This window comes from Ixodes scapularis, unplaced genomic scaffold (assembly GCF_016920785.2).
Source record: "Ixodes scapularis isolate PalLabHiFi unplaced genomic scaffold, ASM1692078v2 PGA_scaffold13__105_contigs__length_92229423, whole genome shotgun sequence".
Taxonomy (NCBI): Eukaryota; Metazoa; Arthropoda; class Arachnida; order Ixodida; family Ixodidae; genus Ixodes; species Ixodes scapularis.
The window spans coordinates 7,343,560-7,364,101 of NW_024609839.1; the positions used below are offsets into that span (position 1 = coordinate 7,343,560).

Sequence of the window (20,542 nt, forward strand, 5' to 3'; positions counted from 1 at the left end):
CTAAATTCCTCTCTAAATCTACCATGGAATTTTTCGCACTAAATTTCTCGCAAAATCTACCGGGGAATTTTTTCTGCTAAATTCCCCACTAAATTCCTCTCTAAATCTACCATGGAATTTTTCGCACTAAATTCCTCGCTAAATCTACCGGGGAATTTTTTCCGCTAAATTCCCCACTAAATTCCTCGCAAAATCTACCGGGGAATTTTTTCCGCTACATTCCCCTCTAAATTTTTCTCTAAATCTACCATGGAATTTTTTGCACTAAATTTCTCGCGAAATCTACCGGGGAATTTTTTCCGCTAAATTCCCCTCTAAATTCCTCTCTAAAGTTACCATGGAATTTTTTGCACTAAATTCCTCGCGAATCTACCGGGGAATTTTTTCCGCTAAATTCCTCGCTAAATCTACCGTGGAATTTTTTGCGCTAAATTTAGTGGGAATTTTTTTTGCTAAATTTAGCAATTAAATTTTTTTGCTAAATTTAGTGGGAAACTTTAAGCTAAATTAAGCGGGGAAATTTTCTGCTAAATTTAGCGGGGAAGTTTTTCCGTTAAATTTCACGGAGATTCTAAATATAGCGGGAAATTTCTTCCACTAAATTTATCGGAGAATGTTTTCCGCTAAATTCGGCGTGGAAATTTTTCAGTTAAATTTTGCAGGGGATTTTAATTTTGTGCGGAAATTTTTCTGGTATATCTAACGAGGAATTTTTCCCGCTAGAATTAGCAAGGAAATTTTTTGTTAAATTTAGCGGGGAAGTTTTTTCGCTAAATTTTGCGGGAAATTTCTTTTTCTACATTTTGTAAGGAATTATTTTTTACTAAATTTAGCGGAGAAATTTTTCCGGTAAATTTAGCGGGGGACTTTTTCCACTAAATTTAGCGGGGAAATTTTTTTGCTAAATCTAGCGTGAAAATTTTTTCTCTAAATTTAGCGGAAAAAATTTCGTCCTCTTCCTCTCTCGTGATGACACATGTGATGTCATTATGGGAAACCAATGCGCAGTTACGCTGACCAAGTCGGAATTGGGTGCCTAAGAGGTGCACTCTAAAAGTTTTTATAAGAGCATAAGGGTTAAATGTAGTAACTCTTCATGGTTGAAAATAGGGTGCACATGATGTTTCGATTATGATCATGCAGAAAGATGTAAGAAACAAATGTATCACTCTAACTCTGTTTTGCTCTGACAGTGTGTGACTGCTCGGACAGCAGATTTCCGACACTCTGCGCCTGGCGTTTTTGGATTATGTCGATCGTTCCGCTAGTTGCACTCTTCCACCATGATCTTGGATGTCCGTGATTGAAACATCACGCGCACAATATTTTCAGTCACCGAGAGTTGCTCCGACGCACTTACAATGGTGGAACTGCTGCGTCATTTGCGCCAAACTGCGCCAGAATGAAAACCCTGCCACATGCTGCTCCAAAGGTTGCACTTGTTCACAGTTTGCGCCATGTCTGCGCCAAAAGGCAGCTGTTCTCAGAAAGGAAACAAATTGTCTTGCACGTGGTATTCTTGGTGATGCCACTGAAAATGAAGAAAGTACAGTTGTTTTTTCGGATGCCTAAGTGCTATGTGCAAAGAGTAAGTTTGCGCGAATATTCAAATGATTATATACTAGTTTTAAATTATAGGCTATTTGATATTCACTTCAAAATAAAGTGCAATATTCATACAGTGGAATCTCGTTAATTTGAACCTGAGAGGTACCAAAACTTTGTTTGAATAATGCAAAGTTTGAATTACCAGGAGTTTTCTTCCTGGAAACTCATAGGACGGAACCTGCATGTTAGTTACAATTATTCGCCAGTTTGAAGTACAGTGTAGACCGCATATAACGTATGTCGCGGGAGTCGCGAAAATCCGCACTATAAGCGGTACCGCGCTATAACCAAAGCATCAATTTTTCAGGCCAAAATACATGCCATGAGACAACTTGCCTTTGTAAAACAATTTATTTTATATTAGATGAAAAATAAAGCTTAGTTTGAGGAAAGTCTATTTCACCAGACTAGTACAGTTCCGTCTCAAGTGTGTCACACATTTTGAAAGAAATGAGCAGCTTTTGCCTGGCGCAGCCTTTTAACGGCATCGCGGGTTGCGGACGGACGTTGCGAGCGTTCAGGATTGCTAACCCAAATCACTTTTCTCCGGTGATGAAAACGCGTGAAAATTCGCATCTTTTATATGGTACGGACCAGTAATACCTTCAACTTGAGGGTAGGCATGAAATGCTCCAAATAAGAAATCCGGGCAATGTTCGAAAACACAAATGCTTACAAAGCACCACAGGGGGGCTATGTTGCACGTTTTGGACTCCCAGGAGACTAGGGAGAAGGAAGTGACGTCAATGACACAACGAACGCAGCTTGGATGTTGACTGAAGAAAACAAAATCAACATCCAATCTGCATTTGCTGCGTTGTTGACGTGCACTTCCTTCTCCCAAGTCTCCTGGGAGTGCAAAATGTGCAACATAGCCCCCTGTAGTCGAAGTAAACAAACACGACAACACGGGCGTTTCTGCCGTCTTGAGAGTGCCGCCACGCATCGCCGCACGAATAGGTGGATCTTCCCTTCTAGTACGTGCTGGATTATCATAGCGACACACAGTGAAAATTCACGGTCAAGAATAGCGGTTTTACGCGGAACGATGCGCTTCCACCACGCTGTCTATGTCGACGATCACAACCGACGCCGTGTTTGCGGATAGAAGAAGCCGGCCCGCGACCGGCATGCAACGCACGCAAACACTTCTCCTCGACCTGCGACTGGTCTGTCAGGTCTGTCGTTGCGGTTGTTTCAAATGCAGTCGCTATGGCAACTGAAGCCTCTCTCTTCGCTTCTCCCCGCTTCTTCGAGCAACCTCCTTGCCCCGCGAGTGCCGCTTGCGGCTAGCGCCGTTATCTAGTGTCGCACAGGGAAGCCTGCTCGCTGCGCCGGTTGGTCGGCGTTGTCGGCAGGCTGTTCCAGAAACCGCACTGTAACCAATATTTCCCTTCGCGCGCCTGCATTTTAAGCGGTATGTAATTACATGGAGTTCTATGGGAGGCGAACCGGTAATTTAAAAAGGCCGCGTTATACCCGGTCCTGCACTATAACAGGGGTGGAACGGCTGCGCCATTTGCGCCATTTTGCGCCAGACGCATATGTCTGCGCCATCCTGCGCCATGTTGCAGAAACTGCGCCACAGCCAATACCTCGCGCCATTATGCGCCAGATCGCAAAACGTGCGCCAAGAAACTTTTGATTTTGTCTTGGTTTCGGTTTTATTGACTCGATTCGCAACAATGAGCGCGTTCAGCCTGGTCGGCCTTGCAATCCTTTGTTCTGTTTATTCTCCCTGTGTATCCCGAGTCGGAAGCGCGCGAAAAAACTCGGATTCTAAGCGCCACACCACCTGCGACTGGATTGTTATTCTTCAACCATAAGCGGTTAAGCAAGTCGGCTGAGGTGAGGTCGAGTCGTTAAGCGTCAGATTGCCTGAGGCTCTGCGGCCCGGGATCCGGACGTCAGCCAGTTGAAAACAAATGAGCAAGATATTCCTTTTAGTACTTCGTCGTTAGAAGTTGGAACCGCATTCTCGCAAGATAAATCGTGATTTGATTGAACTGAAACGCGGTCCGATCCGAAACCTTGCCGGCCAGCAGCTCTTTTGCGAGTAATAGATCTGCTCGGCGTACTTTAACCTTGCTCCTGCTTATCGCTTCAAATACGATAACTTCGTTAATCGTAGTCTGCTGCTTCGTAATCGAGTTGCACAATAGGATAAACTCGAAATTTGTTGCCCTGTTCCTCCGTGCAACTGCACGTCCATTGCTTGCGCACATCACGGGGTTCGCACATATAATTACTATGTCAAGCACGTGTGGGTTGTGCGATAAGCAGTGCTGGTTTGCATTTTGAGCAGCTGAAAGCCGCTCGGAAAATATCAAGGACGCTATCTTGAGAAACAGGGTACTGGCTTTTTGATTCTCATTAAGGCTCACAAAGTTTCAAGTTATCCCATCTGTTACACTGTTATCCCATCTACCTAGGTCCCTAACCGTTCATGTTCATCTGTTCTGCTAAGTACGATTGAAATTGCTCCCGTGCTTGTCTAAGACGCAAGCTGAAGTGCAATGAAAACTGATCTGAGCTGCTCCTAGCCTGCTCCAGAACGTAGTTTTAGCTGCTCCCAACCTGCTCCATAACAGCTGTTTCAGCTGCTCCCGTGGCTGCTCCCAGGTACATTTCATGAGTTCCACCCCTGTATAAGCGGTTACGTTGTAAGTGGGCTATACTGTAACTACTTTTCAAAGTGTTGATCGCAGCGGGTTAGCCCCCTTGAGTGCGCTTCTTTTCAAGCACTTATGCACTGCAGAGGAGCAATACCCGCAGAGCTGACACCGCAATCTCGCGACTCGCTTCGCCGCAGCGCAGCCGTGCACTTACCGTAGAATACCGCGCATCTGCCCATTCCACACTAAGCACACATACCGAAATTTGTAAGATCTGAGAAAATATGCACAGTACATAGTCTACAGTACAAGCATAGTATAACAGTAATGAAAGGCATGGAAAGAGGCACAGCTACTATTCAATATTCAATTAAAAAATATTTGACCAAAACCACTACTACCATAAAATCCTGAGAAATGGGGTGGGCTACTTCCAAAAGGTAACCCACCCCTATTTTTGGCTTGATCTGGTATTTTCTTTTAAACACCGAAATATAGCCCACTCTTAGTAATCTCGGTGTTCTGGTCAAGGATGACCTTGGCGTAAATGCTTCTAGTTAGCTATTGCGGGATATAAACAAACATTGCAGATTGGGAAGTACAGTCATCTTTGCTTCATTGTCCCTCGCCGCGATAGCAAGTTTGACAAAGACACATGATCTAAATGTAGCATTTTTTTTCAACTTTTCTCGGTTGCACACCAAAAGTCAGCCCACTCCTTATTTTCACCCAATTTTTTTTCAATTTTAGGTTGGCTATCGGGATTTTACGGTATTCACCTTGAATCTGCTTCTACCCGAAATCCATTATTTCCACATGCCTAACGAAGAGTTATTGGTTTTTGTGCGAACGGTGCTCACGTTGATTGGTTGAACAGGTAGCGCTACTCGTGATCAGTTAGAGTAGCTCTGTGCTCCACTTAGCTGCTCTAAGAACAGTGGCAGGTGGAATACGAGCGAGGGCAGCATGAGACACATTCACACAAGAGTAGCCTTGATGTCAAACTCGCAACATTTACCTTGCCATGGTACAAACGCTACAAAGTAGCCAAAAACTTATTCTTTACATCAAAAACATTGTTTTTACGTCAAACACAAATCGGTACACTTAAAGGGCAACTCGGCTTCATTTTTGATATTTAGAAAACTATGTAGCCCTCTTCAGTATCATATAGGAAGACCCCATGTCAAATATTACGATCTAATTCCGTCTATATATTTAATAAACTGGCCAGCAAACCTTCAAGCGAGCCAAGTCGCCGAGATCTGCCAACTCTAGCGTGCAACGTGAGGCGCAATCGTCAGCGCACTCAATGCGACGGAGTTGGAGCGGCCAACGTTGAGCCACTACGTCAGAGGCATGACTACGTCATTCTCACGTTTTGTTTGTTTTTACTTCTCAGAGCAAAATTGAACGATGACATCATGAGTTTCTCCTCCCGGTGTTGGCTGAACGGCATCCACGTGATCACCGTAACACGGATGTGCTAGTTTGCGCTGCCCTGCGTGCTTATCGGTCGGTTTCTCCGCTCCCCCTCTCCTCTTTCGTCTTCTCCCCTTCCCCCTCTCCCCCGGGCAATCACCATCCACGCCATGCGAAGTGACCTGCCCGCGTCGCGTGTCCCGTCCCTCGCCCCCACGAACATCACAAGACCACGTGGTTCGACGTGACGTGGCCATGACTCTGACGGCACGAGACCAATGTTGCCTGACGCAACCGAAGTTTCGGTTTTGGTATGAGCTGATGTTTAAATTAAGATTAGTCAAATAATATTCCACATTTTGCGAATCTGAGGACGTAGAGCTGTTTAGTAGTGCTTTGTGAAATGGAATCACATGTAAGCCTAAATTTTTCGAAATTGAGCGGAGTTGCCCTTTAATGGGTTAATTGAGTCATCTGGAAAATTACTGATGTATGATTGTTCAATAAATGAATAAAAAAAAAGTGAAAGCCGTTTACAACTTCCTGTAACGCCGAATTGGAGCGCAGCTCTTGAGGAGGAGGAGTGGAGGGTATATTCCTCCTCCTCCCTCGTGATCATGCCTGCTAGTCCTCCTCCCCTCCTGCTCCTTCTCCCTCTCCTTTACCCCTCCCCCCGAGGTCACGTGACCCCCCGGACCATACTAGACAATGAGGGGAGGAGGAGGAGGGGGAGGAGGAGGAGGGCAGAGGTCCGGGGGGTCACGTGACCTCGAGGGGACGGGATCACATGACCTTGGGCGGGCCGTCACGTGACTTCGGCGGGGGGAGGGGAGTCACCCCCGGGGTCACGTGACCTTGGCGGGGGAGGAGGAGGAGCGGAGGGGGAGGAGGAGGAGGGGGAGGGGCGACGCCGACGCCGCACAGGCTGGAAACGGGTCATGTGACCCCCTCCCCCCGAGGTCACGTGACCCGCCCGGACCATACTACACAATGAGGGGAGGAGGAGGAGGAGGAGGGGAGGAGGAGGAGGAGAGGGAGGGGCGCGGTTACGCCGACGGCGACGCCGACGCCGCTCAGGCTGGAAACAGGCCCCTAAGAGCTGCGCTCTAATATCTGTAGTGGTCAAGTCCCCTGTAGGTATGATACCTTAAATAGTCTCCCAACATTCCAACAACTGAAGTTTTAAGTTTTTTCCACAGGCTAACTTTTAAAGATATCATATAAGAATTTTTGTCATGAAAGCTGAATATTGTTTGCTTCAAAAGTGGGAATCTCTGCGCCAAAACCCGTTGTTCCCCCCTACGAAAACTGCTCCAGATCACTGTTTGTCAGTTCTGCCACTGCACTTATTTTGTTTCTTACGACCACCGCCAGGGTATTATTTCTGGCTTCTGGTTGGCCACATTCAAATTTGTGAAGACTCCCTGGAACACAACCAGCCCGCTTTCGGCCAATGGCGTTTTTTTATTTGCCTCCTATACTTCCCAATGAATGGCCAAACACCCTCTAAATATGGCTGTGGTGACGTCTATAACATAATTTAAAGTGTCCCATGTGCTCTTGAGGTCTAAAAATATGCCACGATACAGTTGAATTATGTAAATAATGCCGTCTTTGTTACAAAGACTGATGCAACCAGTTTAGCCACGCTAGACTAGTGCAACCAGCGTTCCCAGGACTATTTTTGACTGCCCACCAACTTGTGATAAAGCTTAAACCTACGTTAAAATTGGAACAAGAGTTATTTGGTTAGCCACGAGATTGTGGAACATAAGTCTCCCCAGTAAATTTAATTTCTTGACAGCCCTTGGAAACCATTTATCATCGGTGATCGGTGACCTTTGGCGGTGATCGATGGCCTTTGGGTGTGGTCTGGAAAGCGTTTAAGTACATTGTATTTAAAGTACTACTTTGGTGAGGTTTAGAAAACTTATACTTTACTTGAAGTACATTGTCTTAGTGTACTTGTAATTTACTTAAAGTATTTTTTTTTCTGGTACTTTCCAAGCAAACTACAACTCCCAAGTTTGGAAGTACATTCCCCAAATTCCTGTGACCTTTTTGGCGGGGTATAAGGCAGCCCCCTATAAAAACAGTGATAGACAAAGAGCACAAGAAGTGTCTTTTGGGCAAGCCAAGATCACTCTGTTATTTTTGACATCCACTGGCCAAACTTGTCTTGTCACCAACTTGGAACAACGTCCAAGCTGCTGCGTGGCCACAGGCTTCCACAGCAGCTTACCAACACGCTCGTTAGGAATATAACGTCTCTTTTATCATTCTCGGAAGGCAATAACCACACTACATACGTTGTGTAAAGTGCCGAGAAAGACATGAGGATGAGCGGGTTGGTTCGGGCAGTACCTTGCGCTCGGTGAAATTGACCTCTTTCAAGGACCACACACTCGCGTCCTTGTCTTTCCCAGTACTAGAGTACACAACTTCCGAGTATAACCGTTCACCAACTACTAATAAAAAAAATGGCATATGACAACGTGCTGTCATCTTTCGAAATTTCATCCGGCCATTTCTTTGAGTGAAGTAATGGTGGCTATAAAACCAAAACAATATAAGTGCTTTATAACTTATAAGGCACAAGTCCTAAGTTATAAGTTGACTCTGTTAAACAGTTTGTCAGCGAGAGTAAAACATCTACTCTGTGGCCACTTGACATCATCCCATATTTGCCGCCATTTCCCGAAATAACGGATGCACCCCCGATTGTCCCCAGGGCATTACATACAAAAACTAAAAAACACAAAAAAAACACTGTATAGAGGAATGAAAGGGCATCGTGAAAGATTGTGTTAAAAAGTTAAGTGTTAAGTTTAACACAAGTAATTTGATCATGTTAAAAGTTAAGTAGAGGGCATTTATTTTCTTTCTTGCTGACAAGTTTCTTTCAGTGAAATAGCTGCCAGAGGCATCGACAATGTCATTTTTTGTTTTGACGAAATAAGGTCTAGCTGGATATCGGCTCATAGAGAACGTTAGTTTCTCTTCATTATATTCTGATCCCAGTAATGTCATGTTCTCAAATTTTCACATTCTTTCCCAACCACTCACATCACGTCCTCACGATGTTGGAGCATTCTATGACGCATTGTAGTTTATTTACCCGGGCTGAAAAACACTGTTCTTGTTTCTCTGTAACTGGCTGTGCTTTACTTTGCAAGTACAGCATGTCCCCCCAAAAAATTTACGCGGTTTTTTTCACCGTAAAAATGAACCATGCAATTTTAGGGGCGCTGCACGCGCTTCAGGCGATATGGTCATGGAGGCTCGAAACAAGCTAGTCATTGCTGTTTTTTTTTTATTGTTTTTTTTTTTTCTGGCATAAAATGTTGGGACAGGCACTGCCAAATAAACAAATATTAATACGAGAGTGATAAAATTCGTTGAAGACCGCATTCAATGGCTAAAAGGATGGCACATATCTTGCACTTTAACAGAGTCGGAATAATCGCTTTGGCTCAGGCCGGTCTCTCTTGGACAGGCATCAGTAGGACATAGTCGTGGCATGACGCTGACGAGCTGTTCTCAGTCGTGAAACTGAAACTGGTAAGCGCATGTTGCGCTTTAGCCGAGCCCCGAGTAGTCCGGATTGCCCAGAGGATGCACAGCGCGACCATGAGGCACCGTCTCAGCCACGCGCTCCCAGTGGGCCTTTCACATTGCGGGATATTTTACTTAACCATACATTCTTCGTTTGCAACTTTGTCCAAATTTCGCACGGGGACAGTGAGTAACTTGGGCGTAATAACTGCCATCAAACTCTTTGGCACGATATGTATTTGGGTGGGTAGGATACTATGGTCAACAACAGGCTAAAGGGACCACGACATGAATTTTGTGCTAGAATAAGTGGTATGAGAATGGAAATTTTACTGCATAGGATTTTCGTTGATGGCCAATGAGTATGGGCAGTTGTCGTCACTCGCGAATGACCAGTGGCATGGTGTGCTTAAGCAGCATGCTGGAAGCTTGGAGTCCTAGCATCCCAAACATGTCACGAAAGTTGAAAAATAATTTGGTGGTACGTCCGAACCCCAGGGATGCTTCAGCAGGTGCTTTTCACCAGGCTTTGGCTGTGCATACGACCCAGTGTTATCAAAGACAGCGTGCACTGGAGGGGGAGCAAATGCCGGGTCCTGTCAGCCACTGTAGTGGTCATGCATTTGTGCCTTGGAACTGCTTAATGGTGGGGGAAGTGAGATCATCGGTGGGGGAAGTGAGAGCGTGGGTCGAGGAGAACGCCAGAATGAATCGCAAAGTGCTTGACTCTGTGTTACTTAACAGCTGGCTGTGACTAGATATTGACAGGCCTCTCCTGCTAAATGCGACTCTCCAGCTTGCATTGTTTTGCATTTCTATTGTATTCTATTCTGTTCTTATTAGGTTGCTAGCAGATGCATTTGTCGTTGCGTGCAGGTGAAGCTGGCCGACTACATTGGAAAATTTGTCATTCCCGTCAACTTTCTGAGGACGTGGCCCCCGAACCACCTTGCCATACAGTTTGCATCCATACAGTACATCGACTGGAGGAAACCCAGCGAGGTCCAGCAAGGTACGCCTGTTTCCCCGAAATCCTTCCAAATGCAGTTTTGACCGGTCAATTCTCTGGGAGTTTCTGGCAAAGGCAGCGATGGTAGGGTGACTGGTAGTCACCCTAGATATTCTCTTAACCGCAACTGAGTCACCTGGGGCCTGCGTGCAAGTGGGCTCGTTTCTATTCTCGAGATAAAGTGTGACCCTCGCCAATCCTTGATAACCATATCTTTGGGACCCCACCCGGTGATTGTCTGTAGGTGTTCCACACTGCATAAAATTTCAACCTTGTAGTCTACTATGAACCAAGCTTTATTAACGTAGACATCTCTAGTTGCCACAACAAACCTCCTTCCTTGTGTGAGATCGGCAGATTTAACCTTGTTTTCTCGGAAATGATCAGCAATGTGAGATACATTCATCTTCCTTTTGCACTGAAGGCCTCCTCCCGACAGCACGTCCACGCAGTCCGCTACATATCTTGGTCTATCATTCTCTCGGGCTTTAGCAGCTATGTCGGGGATGTTATACAACCTATCAAATCCTCGCTGTTTAGCTTCTACACAAAATTTAGGACCTTTTTTGACCCCTTCGCGTATATCTTTCGGAAGAGGTTCGCCACCCAAGATGGTGGCAGACTCACCCTTCCACTGTGCCTTCATTTTCGTCATTCTCTTTTTTGTTTAATTTTCGTCTATCTCTTTTCACGCATTAAACACTCGGTCGATAGTAAGCGTTTGTCCTCTCCGTACCTTTGTTCCATCCTTGTCTTTTGCACTTTAGTATTTAAAATGGTCCTGCCAGTTGTGTACGTTAGATGGCGAGTTTCCGCGCTCTTGATGACCAGTTGTTTCGTCCAAATTATTGACTGAAAGTGGAGATCTCATTCACTGTGCACGGATCCAGCACGCACGCTGGACTTAGTCTGAGACGGCGCTGATCACTCCCAGGTTCCCGCGAGAGCGACGGGGAGGAGGAAGAGAGCCTGAGGGTTTGGGAGAAGAGATCGGTGGAACGCGTCGCGAGCGACATCTTCTCCAGTCTGAGGCAGTGCAGGGAGGAATTCCCCTACCCCCACTCCTTTTCGGTGAGTCTCCCACTGGCCCAAAGGGCAAGTCGCTAGCGCCTCCTGCTTTGAGCTGTTCGGGAAAGTCTGTCGAATAAGAACTGAAATCCGGCCAAACGCTTGGCATCCATGATTGCTACTAATATCTCGTTAGGTATGATTTCAGATTTGACGGGAACACCGCTTGTGTTGTCGCCAGCGTCTTTGATATAGGCGACGAGGAAAGGCGACATAGTGCCATTTCTTTTATTAATAGTTTTGTACTCTCATGCACGGTGATTTACGTTGGTTTTGGCTGATTTTATGTTGCGCACATTTGGAATGAATACCATCGAAGGTCGATTTTATGCTCGAGAAGTAATTGGTGACTATTTGCGCACGATCGTGCTGGAAACAAATGCAAAAAACCTCTATCTGCATCTCCCATGCATGATGATGACAACCCTGTGGTTCTAATCTCTTCCACAATGCACACTCTTTTTCTTCTAGGAGAAATCTGTGATTGCACCTGCGGACAGTGGAACACCAATGATTTGTCCAGATGGCCGGCCATTTGTCATCATCAGTGCCCATCCGCAAGATAAGGATTTCGTAAGTCGATGCGCGAAGTGCAACACCTTGACGGGAGAAGTCCGAGGGGATTCTGAAAATGAATAGAATTAAAGAGAAACTCCGCTTCATTCTCGGTTGTTACCAAACACTGTGGCTCTCTTTAGTATCATCTAGAGAGACCGAATATCAAATATTATAACGTAATACCGCCTAAAAGATCACTAAACCGGCCGACAAAAACTGAGACGCGCGAAGTCACCAAAATCCGCTAATTTAGCGGGCGACGTGCGGCGCGGCCAACGTTGTATTTCCGTTGTGGCTGACGTCTGTTGCATACACAGTTTTTTTCTTAGTATTTTTATTTCCAGGGAGAGCTTACCGGGCGGCGCTACGGACGCGCTCCACGTTTGAGCAAGCAAAGAGGCGAGCCTACTACAATAAAGATCAGTGGGCGAGACAGACAAAAAAGAAAAAAATGAATGAGAACAAGAGAAACAAAAAAAGGGAGAGAAGGTTGTACAGGATGACGGGATGAGTTTCGCTGACACACCTGCGAACCGGTGCCAACCGACGAGCCGCCTGGGTTGTTGCCTGGGTTGCCGCCTACATAGCCTGCTTCGTTGCTGCCTGTTCGCCGCCGCGAACAGGGAGCAGGGAGGAGGGAGGGTTGCCGCCCTCCCTCCTCCCTCCTTGCCCTTCCCCTCGCATCCGCGTTTTTCTTGGGTTACCGCTAGTAGATCACGTGACCCCTTGTATTCCACGTGGGTGCCCATGCAACTATCGTTGAGGGTACAATGTTGCCCGGCTGTGCCGAAGTTTCAGTTTCGGTTTGCGATTATGGTAAATAACAAGATCGCACAAAAAATATTTTGCTTTTAATGAGACAAACGGTCTAGGGTTGTTTTGAAGTACTTTTCACGTTTATATCATCCACTATCTCAAAATTTCCGAAATCGAGCGGAGTTGCCCTTTAACTGCAGCTTAGATTATTGGCAGTCGAAAATGAAGAAACGGTGCCACTACATCCACGGATCGCTTGGAATGTCCAGTAAATCTGCCGCGTCAAAATTAGATTATGTAGCCGATCGCCGAACATTTTTTGACAGCTTAAAACACGAGCGCAGTGTCCCTGTTGGGATTTTCCCCTATAAACCTCTAAAAATATTTTGGACAGCTGCAGCCAAGGGAGTTGGGACGCTCGCGAAAATGTTGTCTCATATCTTGAAACTTGAACCACTTAGTGCTCTTTCAATGTGGCAGTGTTGCTGCGTGCTGACGCTCTACATGGCGCAAGGATGCGTGCACAAGGATTTGGTCAAAACTTGGAACTCGCTCATTGGGAACCCGGGTGTTCCCCCGAGTACATGCGCAGTTTGTCGAGGAGTTCACTCGTCACTGACACAATGAGAATGGCAGGGCATGTCCGGGATGCCTGGGATGCCTCCGCCACTCGTTTCTTGCATCGTGTTTTGACTGTACGCGCCTCGAGGTGCGCAAGAGGCCAAAGTGCCGTTGTTCTCACCTTGGCAGTCTTTCCTGCCAACTAGCCCCCAAAAAGGGCAATAAACTGTGCATTGCCCAGCGCTCTTTCTCCCCCAATTATAGTGTTAGAAGTTCAGAGGCCAAAGATCCGCAACTTACCATCATTCAAAAGTTATGCTGTCGAGACTGGTTATAACGAAGTCAGCGGGAATTGGAAATCGCTTCGCTATATCCGCATCTTCATTGTATATAAATTCGTACAAATAACATAAAAGAAAAAAGAAAACGATAACACGGTTTGTCTCGGGCACATGTTTATCGAGCCTGCAGAAAGCGGTCGAGGCTTCCCTGCACGCGTCCTATGCTAGATCGGAGCTGCTTCTTGCACCTGCGAGAAGCCCCGATCGAAAATGGTCCTGCTATTACGGACCGTGTCCACAGCTGTGAGGAGGATGCCGGCGGTAGATGGCATTCTTTACGTTTATGCGCACTTCGTCGAGGATGGCACGCTTTTGGTTCAAGGAGATTGGCTTCGTCTCCCCTTCAAGGTGCCAGCAGTTCCGGGAATCTTCATCGTTGAGTGGCGACGATTCGCCAAATCGGGGCTTGAGCAAAGTACACTTTTGTGCGAGAGTGACCTGAATGACGAGACGCCGACACGGATCACGAAGCAAACAAAGAACCGCGCATGGCACTGAGTTTGCGCTCAAGCTTTTCTGCCGTCGCTATAGAGAGCCTAGATGTAAGAGACGGGGCAACCGCTTGGTCGGGGTCACGTGGTGTGTGGGCCGCGTTTTCAAAACGAATTGCCACATGCAAGGAGTCAGAACTCAAAAGCGTTCACCTTCTGCAAACGTGTCCGCCTCTCCGCCCTGTTACCTCGCCACACTGGTGACGCGACAATCAAATGCAGGCGTACTTACTGCTCCCTCTCTTAAATCTAAGCTAAATCTACGTTATTGCTGGCGCTCTGAACACCCCTATTGGCATACAGCGACGGCTTCTCCGCATGCGATGCGGTAAAGCCGCTTCTCAGATAAGAACCGGGGAGCAGACGACATTGCAGAGACTGCCGCCAGAGGCCTCTCCAGCATCTGAAGTCGGCGGGAATTGGAAATCGCTGATCGCGGTAGCTTCTTGGCCGCGGCAGCAAAGTGTGGCGGTCTGAGACTTAGTAAACTTTCCAAATTTTATTATTTTTTAAAATTATCACAAAGTTTCTTTTCACGATATCTGCGGGAGCCGCTCAATTTCCTTCGCTAAAAACAGACACAAATGCATTGAAAAAGTGCAAGCGGGAATGGGAAGTCGTGATCGTTTCGCTGTAGCCGCTATTTCGTTATAACCGTCTTCGTTATAATCGGTGTCAATAGTAGCTGATTTTTCCGAAAATTTCAATGGAAAAATGGGGCTCGCTTTCGGTAACTGGCGCACTTCAGCTTCATGTATTCCAGTGTGCCGACAACCACCATTTTCCCATAGAAAATTTCAACAATTCACTTATAACTTTTGAGTAAGATAACGGTTCGTGCTGAAACTCTAACATCTGGTTCGGACCCCTAGGGCTACATTTGGGCCGAGAATGAGCCCCAAGCGTTCAACCACGCAGTTTATTTTTGTGATAAAAGAAACCCTAACATTTTTTGGGAGGACTATGCTAGGCTCTATCTGACTAGTTGTGCTGTCAAAGCTGTGGACAGGAGAGGGGAGAGCTGCCTTTGTAGGAATTTCGGGTGACGGGCTAGCCTCTGACGGGGACAGATGCGATCTCTGGGACAAACCAAAAAGGATAAGGGGGGAGTTCCCTCCTCCCCCTCCTCCCATGAGGGCTGTCACATGCTTTGTCTCTGTCGCTCCGATTGGCTCCAAGGGGTAGAACCTTTCCATTTTAATCAAGCTACGGTGAAACGAAGCATCGGACATTTGTGAGAGCGCCTCGGTTTTCGACTTGCTTAAATGAATCGCAGCAAGCTGGAACTTTGTGAGAATGTGACGCTAGCGGTTGGGGTAGAATGTGAAAGTTTGAGCATGTGACGTTACTTGGATCAAAAGATATTCCTTTACAAGGTGGCGTCCACTTAAGCCTAATATTGTCCAAACAAGAACCAAGATTGTGGACCCATGTGGCCTTTATGTCGGTGAAAAACACTTACCAACAAAAAGGAAGATATTGTTTTCTTTCTTGCTGTTAAGATTTTTTTTTGCTGGAGTACACGCATGCTGCGTGTGCCCGCAATGTCATTCCTTGTTTTGGCAATAGTATTGGGCTTAAATGGACGTCGGCTCATGGAGAACTTTTGTTTCTCTTTATCTTTGAATCCAGGTAACATCATGTGCTCAAACTTTTGTGTTCCATCACGACCGCCAGCGTCGCATTCTCGCACGGAGTTCTGGCGTTTTGCAGTGCATTACGTGGGCCGAAAAACAGACTTCTTTTCTCCCGTATGGCCGCTGTATTGGTCGGCCAGAGAAATGAGCAAACGGGTTTCTGCCGGTCGCAGTGTGCCCGCCTGCAGTCCCTCCTGGAGCGCAACTGCTACGAGGCCTGGTGCTCGCTGGACGTGCTGACCTCCTCGTCGCAGAACGCTGGCGCGTCCAGCCCGAGCAGCTCGAACACGACTCCCACGACACCGATGGCCGGCGTGCCGGTCTTCAGCTCGCAGGAGAGCCAGGGTCCGTTGGACGGATGCTTCAGCCAGCCCGCACGGCCGCCCCCGCTCCTCAGAGTCCCGTCCTTCCAATTTTCCTCTAGCATGGACACTGTCGGCAAGTGCCTCTGGCAGATCCCCCCCTCTCTTCCTCCTGCCTTTGCTTGCATCTCAAAAAAAAAAAAAAAAAATCTTATTTTATTGAGTTGTACTGCAAGTAAGTGGAGGCAAAAGCCGAGCCGCTGCTGCACAATCACAGTGCACACTGACCACAATGTCACGTGATGTGGCATCACGCGAAGTCGCGGTGTTGTGTAGCATTTTAGTCCCGCATGATGTCACGGTGTCGCCAACGTTATTGGATGAGCTTAGTTGTGGTACCCCCCTCTCTCTTTCCAGTTCGCCTCTGGTCGTTTGAAGCGCCATCTTGAGTTTTGTTTCAAAACTGTATTTCATATAGTATGGTGAAGTGGCATCTAGATTCGGCGCTTCAAAACATGTATTGCATAGAACGCACCGCAGTTACCGTAACAGCCGTTTGCAAAACGGTGGTGCATCGAACGACGGGAGGCAGACCGGGGGGTGAGAGGGGGAGGGGTATCGCTTGTGGAAGCGGCGTCCATGGACAGTTCCGTAACCGAGTTGATCTAATAATGTTGGATGTCGCATCACGTCGCACCGGGATGTTTAGCGGAGAAATTTTTCCTCTAAGTATAGCGGAAAAATTTTTCCGCTGAATTTAGTGGAGAAATGTTACCGCTAAATTTAGTGAGAAAATTTCTCCGCTAGGCGTCACGGTGTCACGGGGTGACTGCGTTACATCAGCCGCGACGACCCGGCAGGAGATGCACTTGGGGATCTGCTGCGAAACCTCGCCAATGACCGCTCTTGCCATATGAGAGGAGGAAATCCCTCTCAGGTTGTGCTTGCTGCGATGCCAGGGCTGGTTCGGAAGTTTGAGTGTAATGGACTGCATTGCAATTGCTTGCGACGGGGGAGCACGCTGGCACACTGACGCCATCTATCGGCTAACAGATTGTGGAAAACTATCTTAAAATCCCGTATGAATGCCCCCCCCCCCCCCAAGAGATTGCACCGTGACATGCGAATCTGCTGCTTCTGCGGGAAGAGACGCGAGAGTTTGTAGATCATTCCCACATTTTTTTGTTTACGATCTGCACACACAATGTCGGTTCCCGCAATACACAAGTACTATATATGTAGTAGTTTCCCACTTGTCTATCACACTGTGAAACGCAAGTTTGCCACGTCTGCAATCTGCAGTGTCCATTCTTGTGACGTACTAGTTTGCGGTGGGATCCCGCACTTTTGTCCACGATTTGCAAGCAAGAGATTGGTTTTCGTGGCACTTCAGTCTGTAGCAGGTTCTCGGTGAAGCTCGGTGAAGTGTTGATCTGCCGCGTCTGCGTCTGTGGTGCCTGCTTCTGTAACAAGAATTTGTAGTGAATACTCGCATGTTTATTGCACCGTAAAACGCGAAATTGCTCCGTTCACGACCCGTGAGATCGGTTCTCGTTTCGCCTGGCTTGTAGAGGGGCTCCAATGTTTATCGCTAATTTTTGTTTTACAATTTCACCGTCGCATCTTGAAAGATGGCTTACCCCATATTTTTCACGATTTCTCTCTTCTTTTTGAGTGGGCGTTCTTAACCGGATTTTATGGTAATAGTCGGTGACGGGTGGGCAACCCAGGAGATACTCTGCCTCGAGCTTTCTGCCTCTGTAACACTTGGTTCACGCGCAGCTAAATCTCGGAGGAAGGTGAGGAGAGGATGCCAGACCCAGACCTGCTACTAGGTGTCAGCGACTATACACTCCGTGCGGGAACTATAGGGGGCGCTTTGAAAAACGCGCGCAGCGCCGCTAGCGGAGGAGCTGGCGTTCGACCGTGAGGCGCGTTCAGCAGCCTGCGGCGCCTTTTCGCGTGCCAAGCTGTGGTGGCGGAAGCGCGCACGGACGGAATTTTTGCTTTTTGAGCCGATACGTTGAGGGTGACGTTGCATGAATGCTGGGGCAGACCTAAGAAGGGCATTTAGCTGTTCTCCTCTTCTTATATATTGAGTTTTAGTCGTTATTCGGGGGAATTTCTCTAGTTGTGGCCAAAAAAGGAGTTGGAGCAATTTTCCGAAAAGCAAGACGGCCGCCACGATAATTGCTTTGAGTGGGAAATTTATTTCGCTCGTCGCTGTAAACGTAGGGCTGCTGGAACGATGATATTGGAGGCGAGTGAGATGTCCACTAAATTTTTGCACCAAGTGTGCCAAGTTTCATTAATATAGCAGTTGTGATAGTTGTTTATAACGAATGAAGAAATAAAGCTGTACGGTATATCCAATATTGGACCCAAAATGTTGTGTTATTTCGAGCTGTGCAAAGTGCAGATTTGGGCACACGGGTGCTTGGACTTGACAGTAACATGACACAGCACTTATTATAAAAAAAAAAAAAAAAGTGGCATAGGGAAATCAGGTGAAAATTTGGTTTGGGCGGCGTAACTCAATGGGAACCGGTTTTGACCATGAAAAGGTTGTCAAGAGAATACCACTGGTCGGGGGAGGTGGATATTTTAGAGGTAGGAAGGGACTAGTGGACTGGGAGGCACTCACTTGATCGAATGACGTTTTAGCGAACGCCCACGTTTCATCGAACGCCCACGTTTCATCGAACGCCCACGTTTCATCGAACGACACTTTAGCGAAAAGTCGGACGCCGCGAAGCGGCGTTTTCGGGTGGGCCAAGTGAGTTCGTATTTTTGTAATGAGCTGCCGCAGACTGTCGCCGCGAAGCGGCGTAAAGCGCAGCGCGACGGATGGGTTAACGCACGCCCCCGTTATTCGCTAAAACTACCATTCGCTCAAATGTCGCCGTTCGCTAAAATGTCATTCGCTCTTGTCATATGGGCCCCTAGTGGACTGTACTTCCCATTAAAACAACTTTACGAAAGGTGGTTCCAAAGTCGAGAAAACGAAGTTGTCGGCCAACACGGTTTGGCCGCCAAGGGCTTTTGCGGTCAGCTGTTGTGTAATAACCTGTTGTGCGAGGTGCTGATTTTCGGCCCACAGGTACTTTGACATGACTGCACTTGGCACAACACTTATTATAACAAAAATAGTTGGCATAGCGAAACCAGGTGGAAATTTAGTTTGGGCGGCGTAACTAAATGGGAACTGGCTTTGACCGTCAAAGGCTGTCAGAAAATACCACTCATCGTGGGAGGTGCACACTTTACAGGTAGGAAGGGACCAGTGGACGGTACTTCCAGTTCAAACCACTTTGCGATAGGTGGCTCTAAAGCCGAGAAAAAAATATTGTTGTCTACAGAACTCGGGGTGTCAGTGTTTCCACATCCAAAAGGAGGCTGATCAAGAAAGAAAGCACACCACATAAACTTGCATACTCAAACGCCGATTCTCCAGTGATTCCTAGATTCATGGTTGTTTTCTTTAGATTTATATTTGTCACTTTTTTTACCGTTCAAATCTTTCTTCATGAAGTACAGATTGCGTGCCATGTTTGTCTGGAAATATCATCGACACGTACGATGGGGACGAAACTTCTTCGGAGGGCATTCCTCCAACGAAATTGGTACTGCATACCCGCGAGTGTGGGATGGCATTTCACTTCGTCCCATCGGCGCTGACACATGTAGGCGTTACTGGTACGAAAACGAACGCAGGGCGCAAAGCGGCAGTGTAGAATATGTCAGCCGTGCCGACACAGTGGCAGACATGATTGGGACACCAAATTTCTCGCGTCGTACGGCACGGCTCCATCGTTGTCGCTGTCCCACAAAACATCGGCGAGGTGAAAAACTGGGAAACTTTGTCTCCAGGAGATACGACGCATAACTATTGAAGCACTTCATGACGCAGCACTTCATGCTGTGAACCCAGCGCAACAGCACCACTCCGACTTCAACGCGTACCAACGTACGCGGCGTGGTTTCGGTTTCGTTTTCTCTGGGGTGCTCACTGCCTACCTTCGGTACCGGCCGCGCGGCGGCGCGCCAGTCGCTTCGCACGGAGTGTATAGACTGGCAGTTTTGCAGGATTTGCGAGATAAATCTACTATGAGAAATGGTCACTCGTAACATTATGACAATTATTTGGAGATGAGAGAAGGATCCGGACAGATGGCACCAATTTGTTGCAAGTGAATAGAGTGGTCACGAGGTAACGTCTGAGGCAGCTTTCAGAATTGCAAATTTGAAAAAGGTAATAACTGTGTGTGTGTGCCCATCTTCCTCGACCTTGTGGAAACTCTCGAGACACCTTGCACCGAGCAGATCTTGGTGTCAATGTTCTATTGTTTGCCCCCATCAACGTAATCTCTGCCTGGGTTTCTTAGAAACATTTAAATCGAATCCATACGGTCATGACTCGATCGGCGTTGCTTCTAGCAAACCTGCTTTAGAAATTCGGTACAATGAGCACGTTGGTATAGTTCAGCTACAGCGAGGGAAGAATGAACGAGGTCTGGACACACCCTCATTTGTGTTTTTTCCGCTGATGATAGCAGCCTCGAGAATGTGCGCTCATTTGCTCCGTCTCGCCCTGGCTAATGTCTCTGGTGCGCAATGAA

At 47.1% G+C, this 20,542-nt stretch overlaps 1 protein-coding gene across 5 annotated transcripts in view; it reads left to right on the forward strand.

Annotated features, from left to right (window-relative positions):
- Window positions 1-20,542, forward strand: part of LOC8037492 — a 55,046-nt gene that overhangs the window by 5,833 nt on the left and 28,671 nt on the right. For 3 of the 5 annotated variants that reach the window (XM_029971263.4, XM_029971259.4, XM_029971271.4), the window contains exons 8-11: window positions 10,077-10,212; window positions 11,144-11,280; window positions 11,749-11,850; window positions 15,795-16,059. In XM_029971263.4, coding sequence (XP_029827123.2) covers window positions 10,077-10,212; window positions 11,144-11,280; window positions 11,749-11,850; window positions 15,795-16,059 — 640 coding nt within the window. The remainder of the gene's footprint in view (window positions 1-10,076; window positions 10,213-11,143; window positions 11,281-11,748; window positions 11,851-15,794; window positions 16,060-20,542) is intronic. The other 2 variants (XM_029971264.4, XM_040501470.2) reach the window with 1 other exon arrangement.